General features: G+C 34.1%; 2 protein-coding genes across 5 annotated transcripts; one reads left to right on the plus strand and one right to left on the minus strand.

The window, feature by feature from the left end:
* The first annotated feature begins 150 nt into the window (after positions 1 to 150).
* LOC123699746 (SAGA-associated factor 11 homolog) lies at positions 151 to 4695 on the plus strand. 3 transcript variants are annotated; one of them, XM_045646758.1, is made up of 4 exons: positions 151 to 695; positions 1361 to 1550; positions 2250 to 2393; positions 2934 to 4695. In XM_045646758.1, the coding sequence occupies exons 1-4, from the start codon at positions 341 to 343 to the stop codon at positions 3160 to 3162; spliced, it is 918 nt and encodes a 305-aa protein (XP_045502714.1). In that variant the 5' UTR covers positions 151 to 340; the 3' UTR covers positions 3163 to 4695. The 3 variants fall into 3 exon arrangements, with proteins under 3 accessions (XP_045502714.1, XP_045502716.1, XP_045502715.1); XM_045646759.1 differs by having other exon boundaries at positions 152 to 695; positions 2259 to 2393; XM_045646760.1 differs by lacking the exon at positions 2250 to 2393.
* A 4727-nt stretch (positions 4696 to 9422) lies between these two features.
* Positions 9423 to 24673, minus strand: LOC123699849 (adenylosuccinate synthetase). 2 transcript variants are annotated; one of them, XM_045646891.1, is made up of 11 exons: positions 24407 to 24673; positions 21713 to 21815; positions 16889 to 17022; positions 15667 to 15812; positions 12979 to 13184; positions 12554 to 12646; positions 12359 to 12420; positions 11650 to 11774; positions 10798 to 10924; positions 10327 to 10447; positions 9423 to 9772 (listed from the first exon to the last, which is right to left on the minus strand). In XM_045646891.1, the coding sequence occupies exons 1-11, from the start codon at positions 24581 to 24583 to the stop codon at positions 9720 to 9722; spliced, it is 1347 nt and encodes a 448-aa protein (XP_045502847.1). In that variant the 5' UTR covers positions 24584 to 24673; the 3' UTR covers positions 9423 to 9719. The 2 variants fall into 2 exon arrangements, with proteins under 2 accessions (XP_045502847.1, XP_045502846.1); XM_045646890.1 differs by lacking the exon at positions 12359 to 12420 and having other exon boundaries at positions 12492 to 12646.
* Positions 24674 to 25908: the final 1235 nt, after the last annotated feature.

Here is a 25908-nt window from a genome sequence, read left to right on the forward strand (position 1 = left end):
AACAGCTGACCGATTATGATCCTCAATTGACTAGACTGCCGCGGTACCCTCAGAGGCGGTACCTATGTGCTGCGGTAGGTACCATACAAATTTAATGACATTTGACGTTGACAGCTGACGATTGACACTGACTGATCAGACAAAGCACGAATCACGATTTACCTAACGATTTACCATTTACGATGCAAAAAGCAAAGCTCCCCATCGGGGTCGCTCAGCTGCTCAGCTGAGCAAAATTACTAATCGTTTGTACGCTTTTATAATTTCCATCTATTTGATTGCAGTGCCATTTTTGTATTCGTATTAGTAATATAAACCCGCCGGTATTCAGTTCCTCAAAATGACTACTATAGCAAGTGAGCTTAGTATGAACGACCTAAACAGTAAATTCTTCGAAATAATGAAGAACGAAGGCAACGCAGAAGATGCGGCCAATTTCATTTATGAGAATCTTTACGATGATGTCATGTTGGGATTTGTTTTTGAGTTTCACCACGGATTGAAGACGGGACTCACTGATTTAATAGAGGGCGAGAAAGAGGAAGATGAGGGATACAAGATTGTGGTGTCGAAGGATTTCGATGTTTTCGGCTTATCGCTTGTGAAGAAAACTGCTGATTCTAACTGTTCTTGCCCTAACTGCGAAAGGCCGGTGTCTGCGACTCGTTTTGCTCCTCATCTAGAGAAATGTATGGGTAAGTAAATCACAATTCGACATACTTGTCCAGTTATTGGATGTCTATGGAGAGTAAAAACAAAGTTTTTTCAAAATTTTGCACTTGATATCTGGCCCTTTGGCTAGGCTACACAGATCAATTAAAAATGTATCCAGTTAACTTCAACCTATGGCTTCCCATGTGTTGTATATCAATAAATAGACCACATGTTCTTCCATGCTATAATCTACGTTAAACCAAACCTGTTTCCATAGTTTTGTTTTTGTGAAGTAGAAAAAATATCTTTAAGCCAGATTTATAGTATTCAATAAAATTAAAGAACAATTTCAAGTTGCCAAATTATGTTGTTTGATTATTTGTTTGTGTATAATAACAACATAAAGTTTGATAGTTAATGTTAGTGTATTTGTCTATAAATTTATAAAGAATAGAAAAAATTTGATCACGAGGCGGGTCTATTCTTTATAAATTTATATTTATAAAGAATGCCATAAAACCAAAAATATAAAGTGTATTTGTCATCAAAACATGATCGAATGGTTCACTAACCTATTGATTGCCAACTGTAAAACTGTATACTGGAGCATGTAAAACTCGTCATTACCAAAATAGCATAAGTATATCATATCATTTAAAATAAGTCCAAATACTTCCTAATTAATTGGATTAATTATCGTTATCAGGAATGGGCCGAAACAGTTCTCGTATAGCGTCCCGTCGCATAGCATCCAACAGTCGAGAACCCACGTCATACGCTGGGCTACTCAGCGACGATGAAGACGACGCTGACTGGTCAGGCGGCTCCATGCAGAGTGAGCGACGCAAGCGCAGGATCAGGAACAATAATAGCCGGAAATCTAATAAAGTGCATAAGTAGGTGTTGTGTATTGACTTGGTTGCTAGGATTGTAAGATTTTGAAAAGCTTATTTAATTATGCAGCTAGGATTGTTTATAAGGCTTATTTTATATTGCAAATATTTGTATGAAATTGGATTTATTCCAAGTATTCTAAGAATTTCAATTCCTTTTTGCATAAGAACTTAGATGGTTGCATATTTTATGATCTTTATAAGTAAGCTAAGAAAAAAAGATTGACTTCAACCTGTTTCCTTTTCTCAAGATTTATTTAAAAAATTATCCCAACTCCCCATCAATGGGTGATTATTTTAACAGATTTAGAACAGTTTAGCCAACTTAAATGGACTTTCTATAGTTTTAAAAGGCTCCATTTGAATGACATATCATCATCTCATATATGCAACCAGTCTAACAGGCTTTGTCCTAATCCATACTAATATTATAAATGCAAAAGTAACTCTGTCTGTCTGTCTGTTACTCAATCACGCCTGAACTACTGAACCAATTTTCATGAAATTTGGTATGGAGATATTTTGATGCCTGTGAAAGGACATAGGCTACTTTTTATTCCGGGAAAATGACGCAATCCCGGAAATCCCACGGGAACGGGAACTATGCGGGTTTTTCTTTGACTGCGAGGGCGAAGCCGCAGGCGGAAACCTAGTATAATATAAGTGTCATATAAAAGCAATTAGATATTAACGATATTCCAGCGGCAACAGAAATAACGGGCATCACAATTCCGACGCGAACGATGGAGGGGCCACATACGAAACTATGAGCGCTAATGAGAAGAAGAACTTGTTGCAGCAGATCTGTGGTGTTGTCTCGGAACATACTAAGAAACTGTGTACAAGGTAAAGTTAAATTTTGGTGGTTAAGCTACAATTAATTTATAGCGATGGTAATTAGTAACTTCAAGAGTGTGCGTTACATTTAAAAATTTAAAGAATAGGCTGTTTATCCAATACTAGCTGCTCCGCGCGGTTTCACCCCCGTGGCTCCACTCCTGTTGGTCGTAGCGTGATGATATATAACCTTCCTCGATAAATGAGCTATCTAACACCGAAAGAATTTTTCAAATCGGACCAGTAGTTCCCGAGATTAGCGCGTTCAAACAAACAAACAAACTCTTCAGCTTTATAATATTAAGTATAGATTATTTTCATTCTTGTTTTAGGTTCCTAATACTTTTGAAATAGTAGTGTAAAATCTGTATTTGTCTTGTCTTGTAACCAATAATTACACTTAAATTATTTAGTATTTTATATCAGTTTAAAGTACAATAAAATATACAATGTTTTCTAATGTTTGGCATCTAAAAATTACCCTTCTTCATTTAACCATAAAATTTTTCAATCCAATCTTATTTAATGATAATTCTAAACTCGTTCCAGATCCACCCGTTGTCCCCAACACACAGAGGAACAGCGTAGAGCGCTGCGTAACTCAGTTCTCGAACCTTCCACACCAGAGCAGAGCCTCACGGCTGATGATGCAGGGTCTCCCCCGGATTCCAGCCCATCATCATCCTGCTCCTCATCAAGTAGAAAAAGAGATAGACATCGCGCTTTACCGAAGAACAAGAGTAAAAGAGAGAGAAATGTGTCACCTAATCGTGACTGAAAAAAGTGATATTTTTAATTTGACGGTTTAGACAGTTTTGGTTTGAGAAAATCAGGGATATTTTGTCTTTTTTTTTTGGCTTGAGAAGTCGGGATATGGTATTTTTAATTCACTGAAATTGTGTTTTTAGAACATCATTTAGATTGGAAATAAGTGTATTGAAAATAACGATGACTTGAAAATTATGTTACAGTGCTAGAAAGAAAGTTATGTGTATAATTTTAAAAACATAAATGATATTATAAGCCTATATTATAAAGCGACATGCTTTAGTTCGATTTGTAGGTAAAATAATGTCTTGCGGTGTTGAAGCTAGCTATATTTTTATTTTTGACTATGATTCTCATAACAACTGTATTTTTTATAAATATCCGTACAGTGTGACTATCTTTTCATATGACTATGATTTGTGAAAAAACGATATATATACCGAAATGAAAATGTATATTATATGACAATTTTGTAATAAAAAATCATAAAAATCCTCGGAAGTTTTTATCTGGTGTCCTTATTTGCTATGTGAAATGTGTAAAAAATCTGATATTGTCAAGAATGACTTAATAAAGAATTTTAACCAACCAATTTTGTTGAATTACGATAACCAGAGAAAAATATAATTTAACACGAATGGAGTAGCTGGGCTTAGCTTATGATTTGTAAATTCTTAGAACATTGTTACAGAAAGTGTGCTATTTAGGGTTAATAATATATTTCTAATAGGTATATAAATTTTGTTCTACTGTTTGCACAGCAGCTGGCTTTATAGTTGGAATTTGCATAAAGAAAAGGAAGAAGAGTAAACTTCTTTTAGAAGCGTTTTGAATTTTATATATGTATAACTATGGTGGTCATGATCAAATCCCAGCCCATCGTGTAATTGAAAACAATTCTGTTCATTTCAATTCTTTTTTGACGTCTTAAAGCAAGATAGGTTACCTTTACAATGCAGAAATATCGGCTATCCTATAGAAATAACTTAGTTGATAAAATATATTTATTATTTTCCTACAAAATACAATGACGTTATGGAAAAAGGTGTAGATAGGTTATAGCCATGTTATAGCGCTCTGAAATTGGCACGTCGAAATATTGCTAATTGGCTACATTCTATTTTAGTCTCTGTTACGCTCACGATATTTGAATATTGCCATCTCACGCACAGATCTCACGACGTCTAATCGGATGAGTGTTTATGTGGCGTTTTTGAAGATCGAATGTTGTGTTGGTAACCTATCCGCACCTTTTTACATAAAATACATTGACAAAATATGGTAAATGTAAGAAATACTATATAGACTGGACTTATTCGTATAAATATACAAAAAAATATGTAAGAAATATAATATGATAGATATATATGTGTAAGTATGTATGTAATTAAATAAGTCTGACTAAATATGTTTCTGTTACTTTCATGAAAGATATAGTAGACTTATAATCTATGATTTAAAGCAATTTTAGTTCTAAATATCAACGGTATACGCTATTCTTGTATTATGGGAGATATCACAAAAATAAAATTTATTGACCTAATGTTTCTGTTTCTATTATTTTTTTCCTATTCAAGAATGATAATAATCCATAGAAATCTAAATAACAAGACACACCTCACCACAGTACCTTGTTATTTAGATTTCTATGTAATAATCGAATCATAAATATAAAATATACTGCATCCATTTTGTACCTTGTACAGAGCAACCACAGAACAGTAAAAATAAACAGAAGTGCTACAATATCATAATTAGTATGAAAACCATTGTCGCCAAACCCAAATATTAGCTAAACAGTACACTCATCATCATCATCATCATCAGCCCATATACGTTCCCACTGCTGGGACACGGGCCTCCTATGAGGGTACAGGCCATAATCCACCACGCTGGCCAAGTGTGGGTTGGCGGATGACACATGTCGTCGAACTTTTTTTTTTTTTTTTTTAATTCTTCGACATGTCGGTTTCCTCACGATGTTTTCCTTCACCGTTCGAGCAGTGGTGATGTTACAACATGCGCAGATAAATTGAAAAATCAATTTATTTCCTGCGCGCTCGCCTGGTCTCGAACCACGGACTTATCGATTCGAAGTCCGAGGTCTCACCACTGAGCCACCACTGCTCTTAAACAGTACACTACAGCTGGTAAACTATGTCTTTTATTGGAAAGCTCAATTTGAGTAAAAACAGTCTTAGACAATAAATTCAGCATTTCAATATGTACCCTAACCCACGATTTTACGGTTTATTTTAGTATAACATCCCTAGGTTTATGAGCTGTTTTGTTTGTTTTTGCTTAGAAATTTCAAATCCGAAAAAATTCGACTATTCAACAACAGAGGGCGTTAAATATCAATAGATATAACTTTGAACCTCAACACGTACGTAAATAAGGTTAAAATTTCTGTCACTCTACATTAATGACATTAATCTGATGCTATGCCCTAAGTGATGTTCCGTACCAGCCTTGTTTTCGATAAATCAGAAATAGAAAATAATAATATATTGTACCTAGTTGTTGATTTTAACACAGTGATAGGCTCGTCTCGCCCGTGCCAACATCTTTTAGACCCACGGAAGACCAAGGCCGTGGTCGTCTGCCGCGGTTTTATTCTGAGTAAGATCGCATTATTTCCAACTTGCGACTATTAAGTATTTCTTTTTCATCTTGGCACACCCCGGACACTCCATACAAAATTATCGTTTTGACAGTCACACTTTAGAGACTGCAAATGTGTGTGTTAACCCTTTATGGTTGGCACATTTGTGACTAGCGTAAAGAAATTCGCGTTTTTCTGATGAAATACATCCGTAAACAGCACAATATCTAACGATTTTCTACGAAAAACGATAATCACAAATCCAAAATAATAAAATTAAGTTAATTTGATTAATGTTGTCAATCTTCGTTGCGTATCGTCCTTGCAGACAAGGGCCATCTATAGCGTGATCGTGCGGGGTGAGGTAAGTGTTTAATTTTGGCGGAAGGCGGAGGGTCCGTTCTGTAGCGTTTAGCTACTATTATGTATTCTGTGATCTTGGGTTGGAGGTAAGTGCCATAATTAAAGTGATTTTGAATAAATTGTTACAAGGTAATAGAGTAAGCAATAAAACAACTTTATAAAAGAATAAACTATTATTTATTCAAATAATAGTAACTGTATTGAAATATTTACAATTAAAATAGTATAGATATCACATAAAACACACTTCAAAGAATGTAAAAGCGAAAACGATGATTCATAAAAAATAAACACTATATAAGATATTTTTCATTAATTCTTTGGAATGGGATATTTGTCTATGTAAAATATAAGAAATGATTCTAATTGACATTACCGATATCGAATATTAATAATTATAAAACTATACCGTCCAGATACATAGCTTTATAGTTTATTTTATGTAAATTATTTTTCAATATGTATTATTTAGCTATTGCATGGCGCAGGGACCGAATCGAGAAATTCCGTAACGAAAAAACCTTACGCTCCCCACGGGGACGGGCGGAGGTGTGGCTTGAAGGCATAGCATGCAATAGCTTTACCGCGGCAGTCCGCGAGTGCCACACGTCTTTCAATACTAATTAAAGATCCTTCAATCTTTTAACTTTTTAATAATAAATATTAATTCTCATTTCTTATTATATCAATAATCAGGCATTTTAATCTTCCAAAAAATAAAGCTATGCTTCATGGACGGTAGAAACAAAAAACAAATTTTACAAATTGAAAAATTAAATCTTGCATGATCCGAAAGTGAACTAAAATCAGCACAAACGTTACTCGATCATTTTGTTTGTGCTTTCAACATTATATCTAACTGTATATAATTATTATAGTGAAAAATTCACCAAATTTTCTATGACGAAGTAAATTTCACTAAACAATCTTCTAAGACAATTTCAATATCTTACTAGTTTTCATATTTGTGATTCGATGTTTGTGTTGAAGGCAAATTGTATACAAAACCAATTTTATATGGTTAAAAATCTTTATCTATATATCAAAAAAGATTCTTTAGGCAATTATTATTATAAAACAGTACTAAGATATTATCTCTATTTTTACATTTCGCTAAATAGAAAAAAAAAAATTACACTAATTTACCTTCAACACAAATTACATAGATTTAAAAGCGAAAAAGTAATACAGTCCACATTTTTAATATTATTGAAACTTCAAGTCTATTAATTGCAATAGGAACCACGAAGGCATGTGTTGTATTGCAACTAAGAAAAATTATTTTATAGTAAATTCTAGAAGTCTGATATTAAAACGGCTTTTAATTGTTCAAAATAACAAATTAATTAAACAAATTGTAAACCTAATTAGTTTAAATCAAACTTGTGATTAACGCAAATTTGTATTTTTTCATACAAATTTGTCCAATTAACATCAGACTATAGGAATCTACAACGGTACAGAAATACAATATTAAAAATAAATAAAAAACAATATATTCCAAGAATTTATGGTGACAATTCAATATTATTATCTAGCAAATTACGAAAAATCAATTAATATAGTAATCATTAATTTAAAATATTGCTGTAATTTACTTAAAATGTTTGGACGAAAGAACGTGGATAACTGATTTAAACGAAAAAGTTCGAATCAAAAAATAAACACAATTTTTAAAAGAAAGTTAAAAATAATTACAATATTGTAAGTTCTTTCGCGACTGTAATACTATTCAAAATTAAAATATAACTGATTAAAAATAGACGCGTTGTAAACAGTTATATTTTTTCATTCAGAATGACGACTTACGCAGATAAACCGAAAAATCTCAATATTAAACAAGGAATAAATCACGATTTAAACCCAGTATATTTTTTCATATTCACGTATAAACCCTTTTTGTATTCAAATACAGATATTCCACGCTTCGTTAGGTTATTTTTAAGCTAATCTATGAGTAAAGCACCAGTTATAGATAATAACTTTATGATGAACAATTATGAACCTTATTAGCAATGCAATTGGGGACAGATTTAACCAACAGCCCAAAAAGTTATTAGCAATATTTTTCTTTTTAACTTCCTCATCAATTAAATTAATTTATGTATGCATTGACAAAATCGTTTAAGACCGGCTACTCATATACCTGCAGCAGGGGCAATATTCGAATTGCCTTTATTGTGAAATTATAAATTTATTAAGAATGGAAAAAATTCGATCACGAGGCGGGACTCGAACCCGCATCCTTTCGCGTCATTTCATAAATGAAATTGTTCCAACCGCCGACGAATCGAGATTAAACCAATATCACCCCTTTGGTAGGTACTTGAGTAGCCGAACTATTATGAATATGTCACTTTTTCTTTATTTTTTTAACTGTACATTGAATCTCTCCCCAATAGAAATATAAAACCGGAAAGCAGTACGTTATTTACAGAATTAATTAAAAAACATCCTTAAAAAATCTATTTATCATGTCGTTTCGAATAAAATACCACAACACCATTAAGATTATAGAGCCGTAGGATAAAACATTTCGAGTTTATTTGTTTTTTATTTTGCTTTGTATTTAAAATTATATTTAAAAATACTGATTATATGTCGGGAGGCATATAATGTAACCTATGTATACTTACATCTTATGGATAGCCATATAATATATTTAAAAAAAAAGTAATTTTGAAAAAAAATAAACAAGTTTATTAATAAAAAAATTACACATATTTTTCACGGCACAGCCGATATACGATTTAAGTTTAAAAATCCGCTCCACGCATTTTTTGTTCCACAATTATTTATCAATTTGTACTAAAAACTATTAATTAAAGTGAAACTTTTATTACGTCGTCTCAAACTTTTTGGTCTGTGTAGCGCATGTCGCGCGACGTCGATAATTATCGTACAAATACGATAATTATCGTAAGTTTCACTTTTACCGTGGTTTCATAAAACCACACAACATTTTTTTTATTCTTTATATTTTCCTAATCACATGAAAATATTATATTACTTAAATATATGAAAAAATGTTATAAGGCCAGTCCATAAGATACAAGTATTGTATTAATTTAAAACAAGCCTTATTTTAAAATAACTGTAATAGAGTTTATCGCAGCATTGTAACTCTCAAAAACTCTCTAGACATAATATCTTAAAAAAAATATACCGGCCGATTTGATAACCTCCTCGTTTTTTTTGAAGTCGGTTAAAAAATCAAATGGCAAGAAAATATAATTTAGATTTAAGTGTTAAGTACAAATAACAATATAAGTAATTAAAAATACCCAAAAATTGTTAAAAAAAACAGTATTCAAGTTCTTTATTTTGAATTAAAATGATAAAAAACGCATCCAATAATAAAAAATGTCAAATACTGACATAATAGAAAAAAGTGTTAAAAAAAAAACGAATTTCCAACTCTGCGATAGACTCCACCAGACTGAAACATTTATCTAACAACGCACGTCATAACGTTATTTGAATACCGTCATTATTACATCGGTATTGGTATTAAACCAATACCGATGTAATAACGTTATACCGTTACACCGTTATTAAGTAACACGTTAAGCGTACGGTTTAAGTAACAGTTGTTGATGTTAAGCCACGCTGATAATCGACTCCCTGCCTTGTCCAACGCCAATGTATTTCACTGTGAATATAAAAAAAGTTATTTAGCATTTAATACGCTTTTTATTTACGTAATACATATTTGTTATATTTGCCGTCCTAGGATGCGCACCACAACCAATTTCATAGATACATTTTGTCGCGTTTTCATAGATTATGTCTATTAATCTATGATCTCAACAAAAACCCGCATAGTTCCCGTTCCTGTGGGATTTCCTGGATAAAAAGTAGCGTCATATTCTGGGTCTTCAGCTACCTACATACAAAATTTAATTGTAATCGGTTCAGTACCCCTAGTGTGAGTTTGATCGAGTACGAAACGTTACTATCACGTCTGCGTCACAGCAGAATTAGTATGGGAAATCGAACAGCGCCCCTAGCGGACGTATGGGGAAGCTTTGATTCCCCATACAAATTTCGCTGTGACGCAGACGCGATAGTAACGTTTCGTACTCGATGAAAACTCACACTAGCCACACAGTAGTAATTTCGTGAAAGAGTAACAAACTTTCGCATTTATAATATAGTTAGTACGAATATATTATTATTTCCAAAATTATTTATTTATAAACATACCAGGTATCTGCAAATACTCCTCAATGAGCTTCACATAGCTCTTGGCGTTTGCCGGCAACTTGCTTAATTCCCGGACATCTTCCGTGCTGCACGCCCACCCGGGGACTGTCACGTATTCCACCTGGAAACGAGGAAATGTGAGGAAATGTGAGGAAATTTGTGGAAATGTGGTTGTGTTCTATGAAAATCTATACTAATATTATAAAGCTGAAGAGTTTGTCTGTTTGTTTGTTGGAACGCGCTAATCTTGGGAACTACTGGTCCGATTTGAAAAATTCTCTCGGTGTTAGATAGCCCATTTTTCGAGGAAGGTTATAGGCTATATTATATCATCACGCTACGACCAACAGGGGTGGAGCCACGGGGGTGAAACCGCGCGGAGCAGCTAGTATAACATAAAAAAACAGATGACATAATTTCCGCGCATAAACGTTGCATAAAAAAAAGCATAATTTTTTGATATTTTCATACCTCAACAGCGCTGAGCTCAGTCATGGAGGAGGGGAAGTAATCAATTTTCTTTCCATTCAGCTTGTACGCGACGCCCACTTTGATTTCTTGTAGATTGTCCAAAATATCCAATTTTGTTAGGCACAATCTGTAATAAATAGGATTAACTGAATTATTTGACAAATTTAATTTCTTTATAATTACATCAAAATAAGAGAAAGAGAGTCACTTAGTCACCTAACTGTATATGCACAGAAAGTAATGTTTTTTTATTTAGCATAAAATTTAGATGCCAGTATAAAAGGTTTTTTATATGAATAAATTACATTAATTTTCCTTTTACTTTTAGAAAATAGCTCAATCTCCTCTCCAGAACATTTTTAGTGTCCCAAGAAAGGACATAGCATGGTTTTTATCGCGGAAATGCCACGGAAACGGGATCTATGACAGTTTTCCTTTAATACGCGGGCGAAAAGCTAGTTTAAAATATTTATAATCTGTACCATTGTACCCTATTAAATAACTAATAAAACATTTAGAAATGAAAGATTTTAACGCGATTTATTCATTTTATTATTTTCCCGACGTTTCGCACACTTTCCAGCGAGCGTGGTCACGGAGAGATAATAAGTTGAATACTCGCGTAAAATCAAACACTAGAAAATACTAACTAATAAAAAAACGACGTGTGGCAGTCGGGGTCTGCCGCGGTAAAGCTATTGCATGCTATGCCTTCAAGCCACACCTCCGCCCGTCGGAGTGGGGAGCGTGAGGTTTTTTCGTTACGGAATTTCTCGATTCGGTCCTCGCGCTCAAGGCCCGCGACAGTAGCTATGCAATAGCTTAAAACAAATAAAAAAAAGCGATACTCACGAGGTATACCCGTTGACGAGTGCCGTGTACTGCACAACGACGAGATCCAGCCACCCGCACCTGCGCACGCGCCGCGTGGTCACGCCCACCTCGTGCCCGCGCTCTTGGAGGAGTTTGCCCATTTCCTGGATAAAAAAAGTATTTAATATGTATTTTATCATTCGAATCTTGCAATCTCCAAGGAAATTGTCATTTGTTTTCATGTAAATCTATATCTATACTAATAATATAAAGGTGAAGAGTTTGTTTGTTTGAACGCGCTAATCTCGGGAACTACTGGTCCGATTTGAAAAATTCTTTCGGTGTTAGATACCACATGTATCGAGGAAGGTTATAGGCTATATATCATCACGCTACGACCAACAGGAGTGTAGCCACGGGGGTGAAACCGCGCGGAGCAGCTAGTTACTGTATAAAATAATACAAACAGAAGAAAATTAAACCCTATATATCGAAGCCGGTTTAAAATAGTAATCTATTCTCTTTGTATTATAATTTATCACTACACAGTATAAAACAAAGTCACTTTCTCTGTCCCTATGTCTCTTTGTATGCTTAAATCTTTAAAACTACGCAACGGATTTTAATGCGTTTTTTTAAATAGAATGATTGAAGAGGATGGTTTTAGTATATAATTTATTAGGTTTTAGACAAAGCGGGCGAAGCCGCGGGCGGTAAGCTAGTATCTTATATGTGTAAATCTGCTTACATCATGCAGCTCAGTGGGGAAGGGCCCGTCACCAACACGTGTAGTGTACGCCTTAACAACACCAAGCACTTTGCCCATACGTGTCGGATGACGTCACACGACATGCCTAAAGACATCACACACGTTCACTTACATCATGCAGCTCAGTGGGGAAGGGCCCGTCACCAACACGTGTAGTGTACGCCTTAACAACACCAAGCACTTCACCAATAAGGCTTGGTGGTAGACCGAGCCCGGTGCAAACACCGCCGATACTGCAGTTTGATGACGTCACGTACGGGTATGTACCTGTAATACGAATATATTTAAATCACTTAAAAATCGAGTTTTCCTTAAGCTGTGCGGTGATATAAAGTGCGATGCGATCCAATTAAGAATAGGATCGAGTTCATACCATGTTGTGACATCAGGGAGAATTTTTTACTGCCCCGCAGGCCGCAGTGCCTTTCTCAGTGCACTGTTTCAGTAAAGCTTTGCAGTAATTTTTAATTTTACTTTCCCAGTAATAACTCAGCCCCCGAAATTTAAAAACCGCACACGCACATACAACACCACACTTTATCACCAATATTTTTCGAATCCCACCACGTGATAGATTTTTTCTATTCGCACACACTTACCAAAATCAATATCCAACATGGCAGCATTGGCACCTTCGACCAGCACTTTCCTCCCACTTCTGATCTCCTTATGCAAGTAAGAGACCGTATCTTTCACTAATGGACGAACTTTCTCTGCGTATTCCTTGTACGTGGCTAGTTCACTCTCAATATCTACTTCGAGTGACGGGAACATGCGTTTGTACGTAGCGGCTAGCGTTCGGAATCTGTAAGGATAGATATTTAAAATTAATTTAGTTTAAAGATAAAGCTATTAACCATTGTAATTCTTTCAATTTGCATATAATTAGTTTTAAAGATAATAATGCTTATACATATAATAATTGATAGAACTTAAAATTACATCGTTATGTCGACGTAGTCGCAAATGATTCCAACAATACCCATTCTCCATTTAAAGTAAAGTAATTTTTAAAGAACCATATTATACATTATAACTACACAAGTTAATCATAACTATTATATTAAATTCATTTTGTACTCAGTTCGTTTGAAATCATAAGCTTTTCTAAAATATACCTAATTGAATGTTCGTTGACTATTTACTAGTTTGAGCAGGAATTATAATGAATACCTTCATATTACGACCGAAAATCTGAACAAGGACAGCTTGTATTTTAGCAAATCTTGTAGGCAAATCAAGTAAGTACCAATCATTGAATATTTTTAACTAGCTGTGCCCAGTGATTTTACCCGCATTGCTACGCGCCTTTTGGTCTTAGCGTGATGATTTATAGCCTATATAGCCACTATTGCCTTCCTCGAAAAATGGGCTATCTAACAGTGTAATAATTTTTAAAATCGGGCTCGATTTCTGAGATAAACGCGTTCAAACAAACACTTCAGCTTTATAATGAAGTGTATATGTCGTGGTCATATCGTAGATTTGATTTTTTCATGATATGGGTGGCCATTTCACGAAATGGTCGCATATCGTGAAATTGGCCAATTTAGTTTGGCCACATCATGATGTGGTTTGGGCAGATCAATGATAAGAAATCGTTTCACGATATGGCCAATTAACGCACGGTTTTTTCATGAAATGATCAAAATTATTTGACATATCGTAAAATAGTTACATTAATCGTTGGTAGAGGCGCTGCAAGCTCTGTCACTTAAGTTTGCCGCGGCACTAACTTAAGTGACATTAAACAAGTTTTTTGAATATAGTTATTCTGAATTTTTTTAATATTTTATGGACTCTTTATATTTTATACGATCTGGCCAAATGTGGATGACCAAATCGTGAAACGTTGACGATTTAACGATCTGATCAAACTATGTTGGCCATTTCACGATATGCGACCATTTCGTGAAATGGCCACTCATATCATGAAATGATCAAATCTACGATATATCCAGACATATAGATTAAACAATTCTTAGATGAAAACTGTGGTGACTTCATTGCTATTTTCAGACAGCAGAACGTGTAAAAAGTAAAATCTTCAAGTGGCTTGTGCATTAATTGATAAAACATGACGCTTATCTAATCTCAAATACTCTTATACGGCAATATTAAGTAACCCATTGTGTATGGAATAATTCAATTTGCTACACTTCATTGTTTATTTGATTTAATGAAACAACATATTGTTGATTCATGTAAAAGAAATTTCAGGAATTTCTACATAAGCCTTATAAAATTAGATTAAAAATACTTTTGAGTTTGAGTCGAATCAAATTAGATTATTTTAACTCTCGTTCTCGTTGTTTTTTACAACCCTAATGGTAGGATAGTTTGAGTTGGCTAAAATCCATACTAATATTATAAATACGAAAGTAACTCTGCCTGTCTGTTACTCAATCACGCCTTAACTACTGATAACTGATCCAATTTGCATGAAATTTGGTATAGAGATATTTTGATACCCGAGAAAGGACATAGGCTTCTTTTTACCCCGGGACATAGGATAGGTTTTATCCCGGAAATCCCACGGGACCGGGAACTATGCGGGTTTTTCTTTGACTGCGCGTGCGAAGCCGCGGGCGGAAAGCTAGTAGTCTATATATCGAGTTACTTTAGTATAAAGTCACAATTTAATTCGCATGCACGGACGACAAAACATTTAATAAGACTTTTCAGACACGTCCAAATGAAGGTATTTCCTAAAATTCTGGTGTGAGCAATACTTTCGGAAAAACACGGATCATTCATGATAAGCAATCCTTCGCTGATCCACTTCCCAAAAGCCTAACTATTGTAGATGTCAATATTTATAATAATAAATAGATAGAATGATTCTCGAGGAAGTTTTTAGTATATAATGTACTAGCTGTGCCGCGCGGTTTCACCCGCATTGGTCCGCTCCTGTTGGTCTTAGGTTTATGATATAGCCTATAGGCGTAGGTTCTTTTTTCTCTTCCTTCCTCGATAAATGGGCTATCTAACAACAAAAGAATTTTTCAAATCGGACCAGTAGTTCCCGAGATTAGCGCGTTCAAACAAACAAAAACAAACTCTTTAGCTTTATAATATTAGTATAGATTAAGATCTGGATACAGGAGGCGAAGCCGCGGGCGGAGACCGAGTATCATGAATTTGATATTTAGTTTCATAGCATTCAAATGACTTATAAATGAGATTTTTTCAAAGAAAAAATTCAATCCGGCCTCGTGATCAAATTTTTTCTATTCTTTAACAATTTAAACCTAGTATAAAAAATATTTTATCACAGTATCACTTACTTCTCTTCAAATATTTGAAAGTCGCCAAGCAAATCTCCAATCCTGATTCCATTTCTCGTGGCTTTCGACGAGTATGTCGGGCCGATACCTTTCTTCGTCGTGCCCAGGGAGTTTTTGCCTTTTTCGGCTTCTTGGAGACCATCAACCTGTCAAAAGGTTCAATAAATAAATACTTCTGGGCATTTTACTTATCCAAATTCGAACCCAGACCCGATAGCATAACCGTTGCGTACATAAATTTAACATGGATAAGAATCTGCAAACTGTCACAGTTTCTTCCATCAAGCTTTTAACATCCATAGGTGTGAAAAAGATCCTCAAATTCTTTCGTCCTTTTTGTCGCTCTACAAATTCTTTTGAAATAATACCTACAATAAAAACATTTCTTAGTAGATATCTAACCTTCACTCATTTTGCATAATTTTCAAATTTGTTTTTTATTATCTTTGTGTAAAATTTTAAGCACGCACGAGATATTATCTCACGAATATAATAGGACAGAATTTCCATACACTATCACGTTAATCAGCATCCTATTGTTAGTGCGACAAAGAGATTCAATTGTTCATACGAATTGTTTTATGTTTAAAGCGCGCTTAGAAAATCCTTGGAATGGGTTCTTGCTCTTTAACTCATGTTTAGTTTGTACAAAAGACTACAATACTGTACTTTTGTACACGCGATGGATTCATTCGAAGATTTTCCAACAATTTGGTAAGCTACTGCTGTCATATTGAAGGTAAAGGTCACTTTTGAATGAGTTTGCAGCGTACATCTTAATAGAATAAAAGAGAATACCCATAGTCTCACCATCTGTTAAAATGGCCTAGGAGCAACTTACTATGTTTCTGACGTTACTAAAAGATGGTGCATTCAGTTACATCTTAAATAGACAACGAACCCGATCTCTTATCACCACCCAAGAGCAATAAAGAATAAAAAAATAAAGAGCGTGTGTGCCGAGCACACGTGTAAGAAGTGAAACTTCTTTGGCAAGATTCAATGACACAAAAATCGTCGCCTTACTCCATAACGTGATTTTACTCTGAACTAAAGAAGTTTCACTTAAAAAAGCCGCGTACATTATAAACCGTAAATGGTAAACTAGCTGGCACGGCTCGATAGTCTTTGTCCTTTTCCAACTTTAGTAGTCTACTTTTGTTATGTTATAATAGTAAGGAATAGTAGGATTAATAAAATAAAATTTCCAGTTATATCATACCTGCTGATGTATATCGAAAACGAGATGCGCCCGGTCGGATACGATGAGCCGATTCTGCCAATTCCCCATACCTTTTGATTCGTTCTTCTTCAGCTCTTCGAACAGTCCTGGCAAATGTATGACCACTCCATTGCCTGTAACATAGTAAGGAAAACCTTGACAATCTACACTTTAATAGGAATCCCGAGTCCCTGCAGTGGGAACATATTAATGGTCTGATGTTGATGATGTGTACTACGATAACAGTCTTAAAATTAAAATCATATGAAACACCCTATTTCTGCGTCGTTTTATTGTAATTTCTTCGACACTTAGTAGAAATAAGTAGAAGTGGTAGTTATTACATTATATCCATTGGAGCCTAGTGCTCAGGAAATTGAACACATTAGTCAAGGATCTCTGAGTATAAGTATCAGATTTATTATAGATATTTAATATTCAATGCACTGGATGCATATTAAAGCGGTATTTAAATATGATAGATATGCGGTAAACAAATACTGCATGTTATTGCTTGTTAATTCTGTTGATATTGAATCCATACTAATATTATAAATGCGAAAGTAGCTCTGTCTGTCTGTTACTCAATCACGCCTAAACTACTGAACCAATTTGCATGAAATTTGATATGGAGATATTTTGATGCCCGAGAAAGGACATAGGCTACTTTTTATTACGAAATATGTACCACGGGCGAAGCCGGGGCGGACCGCTAATAGGTAATATATTTTTTTGATTAACCTACTCTTTCATTGTACCAGCACTGACGTCATTCATCGCTAAATGACTAACGAGACAATTTCTAAGCCTCGAACACGAAAGTAAACAATTTGAGCTGTTTTACTATTGTATAATGCAATCAAAAATCATAAACGACCTTCCAAAATGAACATTAAGCATCAAGCCGTACCGAGACACGGCAGGTACAGAATTAAATGTTTTTATAATCGAATATCATTTTATTTCATGCAATTTATATGGTAAGCAAAGGCAGCATGTTTTGCTTCTTGAACACAATGGGTAATGAGAAAACTTTTTCGGTTCGTAATGACGATTCGTTGGCAATATGAATGAAGTATGGCCTTCTTAGTTTATACTTAGCTATTCAAAATAATATGTAATATATTCTAATAGTCATTGCACAATACATTATCGCAATAAACGATTGCACACGATAATGTGACCTACTGTAACTTATAATATGTACGAAAATTGTTTGCATAACATTTAGCATGAGTAATTTCCGCGGAAAACTAGTCCTACAATCTACATACAATATAAAATGACATTCTGGTAGAACATGAAAATGTATTATGTTTTAGTAACTATACTTTGTAAAACAAGGAATTTCAGATTGTTCTAAAAGTTTAATACATAATCTACAGTGTAAATTCAAATTGAAAATTCATATTATCGTTTTTTTTTACACCTATGATATAGGTTCTGCCACACTGCTACAGAACCTATATTATAGGTGTAAAAACAGAACATATTATCACAGAACTTCTGTGTCTAATATGTATAAGAAAATATAATTCTTGTATATTATAAAAAACAGATTCACCATGTTAACATTGCAGATCCTAAAATACTGCCTTTTCTTAGATGCAACTCAGCGACTGTGACGTTGAAACGAAAAGAACGAGAATACTCATATTACCAGGTACCTATATCAGTGGTCGCGGAAGAATTCTAATCAATACAGTAAATAATCATCATTAAAGCGGCTCGACGGAGCACAGTGGGGTTTTAGTCGGTAAGAATCCGACATAACCCACGGCTCCTCCCCCGGGGGCCGTGGGTATCTTTGGAAGATTTCCCCACTATAAAAAAAAGGTACCTATATCAGTAAAAATCCATCGAAACTTTGTATACCTTGGCTCGCGCATTTTAATTATTATTATTATAAGTATTATAACCTTAGGTAGGTTAGCGTCCGCCCACGACTTTGTACGTGCATCCCCGTTTTTCCCCGTTCCCGCAAGAATTTCGGGAAATCCTTTCTTAGGGGACGCCTATGTTATGACATCTACCTGCATGCCAAATTTCAGCCCGATACGTCCAGTGGGTTGGGCTGTGCGTTGATACTATATCAGTCACCTTTGAGTTTTATATACATATATATAGATTTCTGTACCGTAAACTTCTATTTATGTTATGTTTTTTTTACTTTGTTTATTTGAGCCCATTTATTCAAAAAAGTTAAAAGTTATAAATAACCATGGCCAATAGAATCGATGATTTTCTTTTCTTTTAAAGTACATTACGGGAAATCCCGCGTTTTATCATGATAGCGAACGAACTTGCTGGTGACATTACAAATGGCTTTCCGAAGGAGAAATTTTTATTATAGGACAAAATTAAAATTACAATAACAAAAAAAAACCAGTCAAGTGCGAGTCGGAGTCGCGTACCGAGGGTTCCGTATAAACGTTTTTTTATATCTTACAATATTGTAACTGTAAATTTATACTTGCACAATTTTCCCTTATCTGTGCTATAATAGGACGTTGCTTCGTACCAAATTTCAAGGAAGAAACAAAACATTAATAACAATTCCATGTCAATATAATCATAATTATGTGAATACGGCTACTTGTCTATGTCTACGCATTATACACCTAAAGAAACACGCATATGTTATACACACTTATACTAATAGCGTAATGAAGCAGAACATTTTAATTGAACGGTAATAGACACATTAATAACGCTTATCACATTTCCATAAATTAGACGTGGGCAGACTTTGGCCTGTGCTTTGGCCAAGTGATCGAAACGTTACATTCATTCATACGTCATCCATGCGTCATAGTTTTGTTTAGCGCCAATAAATTGACTGCGGGTTTTTCACTTACAAAAACGTTAAAAAATCTTACTTATATTGTAGGCGTGATTAGAACATTGCATAGAATCTTTTTTAAAGCACTAAGAACAACAAAAGAATGCTCTACGCCTGTTTACACTAAAAGCATTTGACACAGTGGCGTTAGAATGAGAATTCGCTCGTTTGATGTAAATGCACTGAGAGACGGTATGTATACTCCTCTTTGACGGGAAAACCACTGAACAGATTTTAATAATACTGGGCAGTGATGTATTTTTGTACCAGAATAACACACTATAGAAATATTTGATATTGCCTGCAGGTTTTTCTGCGGGTGTTCGTCGCATGGACTAATAAAGTTTTCACCTAAGTATATAATTTTTTTAAGTATTAAGAGAAATTTGACTAACTATTAATTTCCACAACTATTAAAATATTAGATTACTGAAATAAGTAAAGTTATTTTTAACAAATAGCCCAAAACAATGCAGATGACGCCATTTTCTGGCCATGCTTCAAGGGGACGTCGGTCACTCGTAGCGTTAAAGATTTCAATATCAACGAGCTGTAACAAATAGACACACCCCCAGATATACTGTTGACACCTATTATAAACAACTAGCTTCCCGCATTCGTCATTACGCATATTCTCTCATTACTGGGCAGTTGTTCCTATACCAACTCAATCACATACATATATATATATATATTTATTCAACTAGAGTAACGAACTCTAGTTAGTTCTTTAGTAGAAGCGTTTTTAATCGTCAAAGTAAACACAGAAATATAATAAACTAGTGGTCCGCCCCGGCTTCGCCCGTGGTACATATTTCGCAATAAAATGTAGCCTATGTCCTTTCTCGGATATCAAAATATCTCCATACCAAATTTCATGCAAATTGGTTCAGTAGTTTAGGCGTGATTGAGTAACGGACAGACAGACAGAGTTACTTTCGCATTTATAATATTAAGTATGGAGTACTATATCTTATTCATCCCCTTGAAGTTATCTTTTCGATACAAAAAATATCATATATGTATTTAAAGGTTTAATTAATTTATAATTATGTCAAAATTAATGTTCAACGAATTGAATGCAACAATCTATTACATAATTATAATTAAGCAAGGAATAATTTATTGAATATTACTTGTAGAAATCGATTTATTTTGTTGTCGGTTTTTATCAATATTCAATACATCTTTTTATGACACGGTGAACCGGTAAATACACCGGTTCACTTTCGATTATTTTATCGTCGTATGATTATAAAATCTATACTAATACTAGCTTACCGCCCGCGGCTTCGCCCGCTTTCCCTAAAACGATTTGAGATTTAAACTATCCTATCTCTCAAGTTGGATCGAACTGCTCATGGTGTGCGAATTTTATTATAATCGTTTAAGTGGTTTAGGAGTCCATTGAGGACAAACATTGTGACACGAGATTTGTATATATATTATAAGATAAGATTATAAAGCTGAAGAGTTTGTTTGTTTGAACGCGCTATTCTCAGGAACTACTGGTCCGATTTGAAAAATTCTTTCGGTGTTAGATAGCCCATTTATCGAGGAAGGTTATAGGCTATACATCATCACGCTAAGACCAACAAGAGCGGAGCAATGCGGGTGAAACCGCGGGGCACAGCTAGTATATGATATGAGGAATTTAAATTAATGTTAAAGATGTCTCAAACATCAGTACAACAAGCCTGCATGCAAATGTAAATGCAAAACTACATAATAAACGAACAAACACGTTTTTAATTCGTTTTCGATCTGCTATCGATTTCGATATTATTATTTTAATTACTACATATTGTGTAGATACCTTAAACGCGTTAAAACAAGGGCACAAAATAAGCCGACTATTATAAACCTATAATAACTTCGATCGTGCAATTTAGTGCAAAACAAGATTAACCAGATGGTTTCATGGATTTATTATTGGTTAAACAGTTCAAGAGTAAGAAGCGAACAAACATACAAGGTCTTACCGATGACCGAAGTGCATTTCTGGTTGATGATGCCACTGGGCAGGAGGTGGAAGTCGAACTCTTTGCCGTTGACAACCACTGTGTGGCCTGCGTTGTTGCCACCCTGGATAACAAGCCTGTATTAGTATTTTGGAATCTACACTAATAATAAACTAATATTATAAAGCTGAAGAGTTTGTTTGTTTGTTTGAACGCGCTAATCTCATAAACTACTGGTCCGATTTGAAAAATTTTTTTCTTTGTTGGATAGCCCATTTATCGAGGAAGACTGTAGGCTATATATCATCACGCTAAGACCAACAGAAGCGGAGCCACGCGGGTGAAACCGCGGAGCGCAGCTAGTAATAAATATGGGCATGTTTCCGCAAATCGATGACAAGCGCCTATTTTCCGTTAAATCTGCACTTACAGAAATAAAAAAATACTAGTCTGTAGTCGCTCCGTGACCACACTCGTAAGGTACTCGAAACGTCGGGATAAATAGTATAAAAATCAACTACTTCATTTTCTCTCCATTCCTGAATGACATTAGCTATTTTATTAAATCCCAATTATATATGTGAAAGTATGTTAAATAAAATGTGGAAAAGCAGACAGTAACATGATATTCCTATCTTAACCAATAAATATAAATAAGAAAGGTGAATGACCACTTATCACACAAAAAAATGTCTCCCAGCTTATTGAGGGAAGTTAATTTGGGAACAGAGCTAACTATTATTAATAGAATTATTTGAATTCAGCATTTATTCTACAACACTATCCAAATCCGTTGCGTAGTTTTAAAGATTTAAGCATACAAAGGAACATAGGGACAGAGAAAGCAACTTTGTTTTATATTATGTAGTGATGTTATTGTTTCTAACTAAAAGTAATGCAAATAAACAAACATTTGTTTTAATTGGTGCACCATGTTAATATGTCACCATAAAATAATTTATTAACCCATTGAGCCCCGAGCTGACCACGACACAATAGATTTTCTATTGTGTCTGTGATTCCAGGGGCTGAGGTATTAACAATTGTCACTTGTTATTGGAAGCAACAGAATTGAATTATCTTGCAATATTCAATTTTCTATTTCCCAATAGTGTTACACAAATATTTGATAAGAAACATGATTGGAACCTTGATGAGATTTCTCTTTTTATTCAGCAATCAATACTATTGTCACTATAAACAGGTCATATTTTGCAATAGCTACAATTCTATTAAGACTAGATAACCAAAATAAAAACATAACAGAAAATAAACATAAATCTTCATAAGCACCATTTAACAAAATGCCATCTCTATTTTTTGAATTATCCCTGGACATAAAGTTATTTTAACATAATAAGACATTTCATCATCAATATTGATAAATACATACATGTACCGTTTTAATAATCGCTCAATATTCTTATCTGTTTCCTGATTTTGCACAACAAAGTTCTTGTAACAAGGGCCTATCCGAGATTATATAAGTTTTGCAAATCCATATCATATTGAAGTGGTTTTATCATAAGGAACATTGAATAATATCTTATTTTAACCAAATTCTTTAGATTTTTAAATTACTATTCCATTCCAGCTATTATATTTTATTATCGTTCCCTAAAATATCACTACATAGTATGAAACAAAGTCGCTTTCTCTGTCCCTATGTCCCGTTGTATGCTTAAATCTTTAAAACTACGCAACAGATTTTGATGTGGTTTTTATAGAGTGATTCAAGAGGAAGGTTTTTGTATATAATTTATTAGGTTTTAGACAAAGCGGGCGAAGCCGCGGGCGGTAAGCTAGTTAATAATAATAAAAAAAACACAACATGCAAGTACCTAATAGGAACTGAGTTTGAATTCCTGTTCAATACCACTTTGATTAATTCTACATCTAACTAGTTCACACTAAAATATCAAGTAGTAGAGTTATGAGTAATAAGTAATTGGCTATTATTCTATTGCAGTATTTACTGTTACAATGGTGAATCAAAAGAGATTAAGAGAATATTCTCTTACCTACCTATATAGGTAGGTAGACTATAAATATTCAGATTTTTGATCTAGTTATGCTATAAATAAAATCTTACATAATTTTTATATTAAATAGCAGAAAAATATCTATTTTTCGTCAGTAGCCAAGACAATAAACAGCTCGGACCTTGGCAGTAATCCACAATTAACGACTAACGCTCATACAATTCACGGTGACTATTTACGTTTCTAAACGTTTTGCTACGCTCGCGGCTCGGCCTCAATCACGGTCACATGATTTAAAAAAAAAAAAAACAAATGCAAGTGTTCGCGGGAAATGTGTACCTATGATTTTATTGTGTTACGTAATTTAACAAGACACGAGGAATGATCTACGCAATTGAGATTTACATCACTTGGCAGACGAATCTCAGAATATACTAACATGAAAATCCTATGTTTTCAAACAATTTGGACAACTGCCAGATAAAAGATTTTTGTAGAAAAACAAATGTAAGATACAAAATTTAAAAGAAAATATCCCAAAGCAAAAAATAAACACTGCGTAATTATTTCTTAGAGTAAATTGTTTGGCTCTAACCTATAAATTATCGATGTAAACATTGCATTCCAAATATTTATGGTAACGTAATAATTGTATTCCGTGAGGTGACCTCGCTCTGTTCCTTAGTGCTAAATATTTCTAAAAAATTAAATAACATAAATAATGAATAAATACCTGACAACGACACACGATGTCGGAGTTCAGAGCCAATAAATCCACTACTTTGCCTTTTCCCTCGTCGCCCCATTGCGCACCCAAAACAACTGTTACTTTATTAGATTCCATCTTATTTTGGGTATAAACACAGTCACCGTTTACTTCAGAATGCTTCGAATTTGTAATCGAAGCCATTTTCTGCGAAGTGTGAACTCCGTAAATTTATGCAAAAAAGCACGACATGCGCGCGCAAGATCCAAAGAGCAAAAAGATTTCTTAGCTAACAGTGATACCATTCTAAAAATATCGACAAGTAATTTACGATTGTTGAAATTAGAAATCGCGCTTCACAATCTAAGTATGATCTAAATTCACAATAGAAGTTTGAAATCAGTATTATTTGTCCTTTATTTAATTGTAATTTTCTACAAAAAATGCCTATACCCACAGTTATTCATTCAACGCCTTGATTCAAATTATTTTAATAATTTATTATGGATTTATAGGACTAGAATTTGAAATGACCTGTTAAAATAATTAATGCTCTAGTTAAAAGGTTATGGATTTTATAGAGACAAGTCAATAACTGCGTTAAAAACACAGTTAAAAACAACCGACTTCAAACATGCACTTGCAACATTTACAAATACAGACAAAAATGCTCATAAAATAAAAACTACTGGGCCTATCCGAATAAAATTTTTATGGGACCAATTCGACACTATCTCGCATCGAACAAAAAAAGAATCACGTAAATCGGTTCAGAAACCTCGGAGTAATCGGTGTACATCTTAGTGTACATACATAAAAAAAAACATACCGGCTGAATTGATAACCTCCTCTTTTTTTGAAGTCGGTTAATAATTAATGCTCTAGTTAAAAGGTTATGGATTTTATAGAGACAAGTCAATAACTGCGTTAAAAACAACCGACTTCAAACTTGCACTTGCAACATTTACAAATACAGACAAAAATGCTCATAAAATAAAAACTACTGGGCCTATCCGAATAAAATTTTTATGGGACCAATTCGACACTATCTCGCATCGAACAAAAAAAGAATCACGTAAATCGGTTCAGAAACCTCGGAGTAATCGGTGTACATCTTAGTGTACATACATAAAAAAAAAAAAAAACATACCGGCTGAATTGATAACCTCCTCTTTTTTTAAAGTCAGTTAATAATTAATGCTCTAGTTAATAGGTTATGGATTTTATAGAGACAAGTCAATAATTACTGCGTTAAAAACAACCGACTTCAAACTTGCACTTGCAACATTTACAAATACAGACAAAAATGCTCATAAAATAAAAACTACTGGGCCTATCCGAATAAAATTTTTATGGGACCAATTCGACACTATCTCGCATCGAACAAAAAAAGAATCACGTAAATCGGTTCAGAAACCTCGGAGTAATCGGTGTACATCTTAGTGTACATACATAAAAAAAAAAAAAAACATACCGGCTGAATTGATAACCTCCTCTTTTTTTAAAGTCAGTTAATAATTAATGCTCTA

Source organism: Colias croceus, chromosome 18 (genome assembly GCF_905220415.1).
Source record: "Colias croceus chromosome 18, ilColCroc2.1".
Taxonomy (NCBI): domain Eukaryota; kingdom Metazoa; phylum Arthropoda; class Insecta; order Lepidoptera; family Pieridae; genus Colias; species Colias croceus.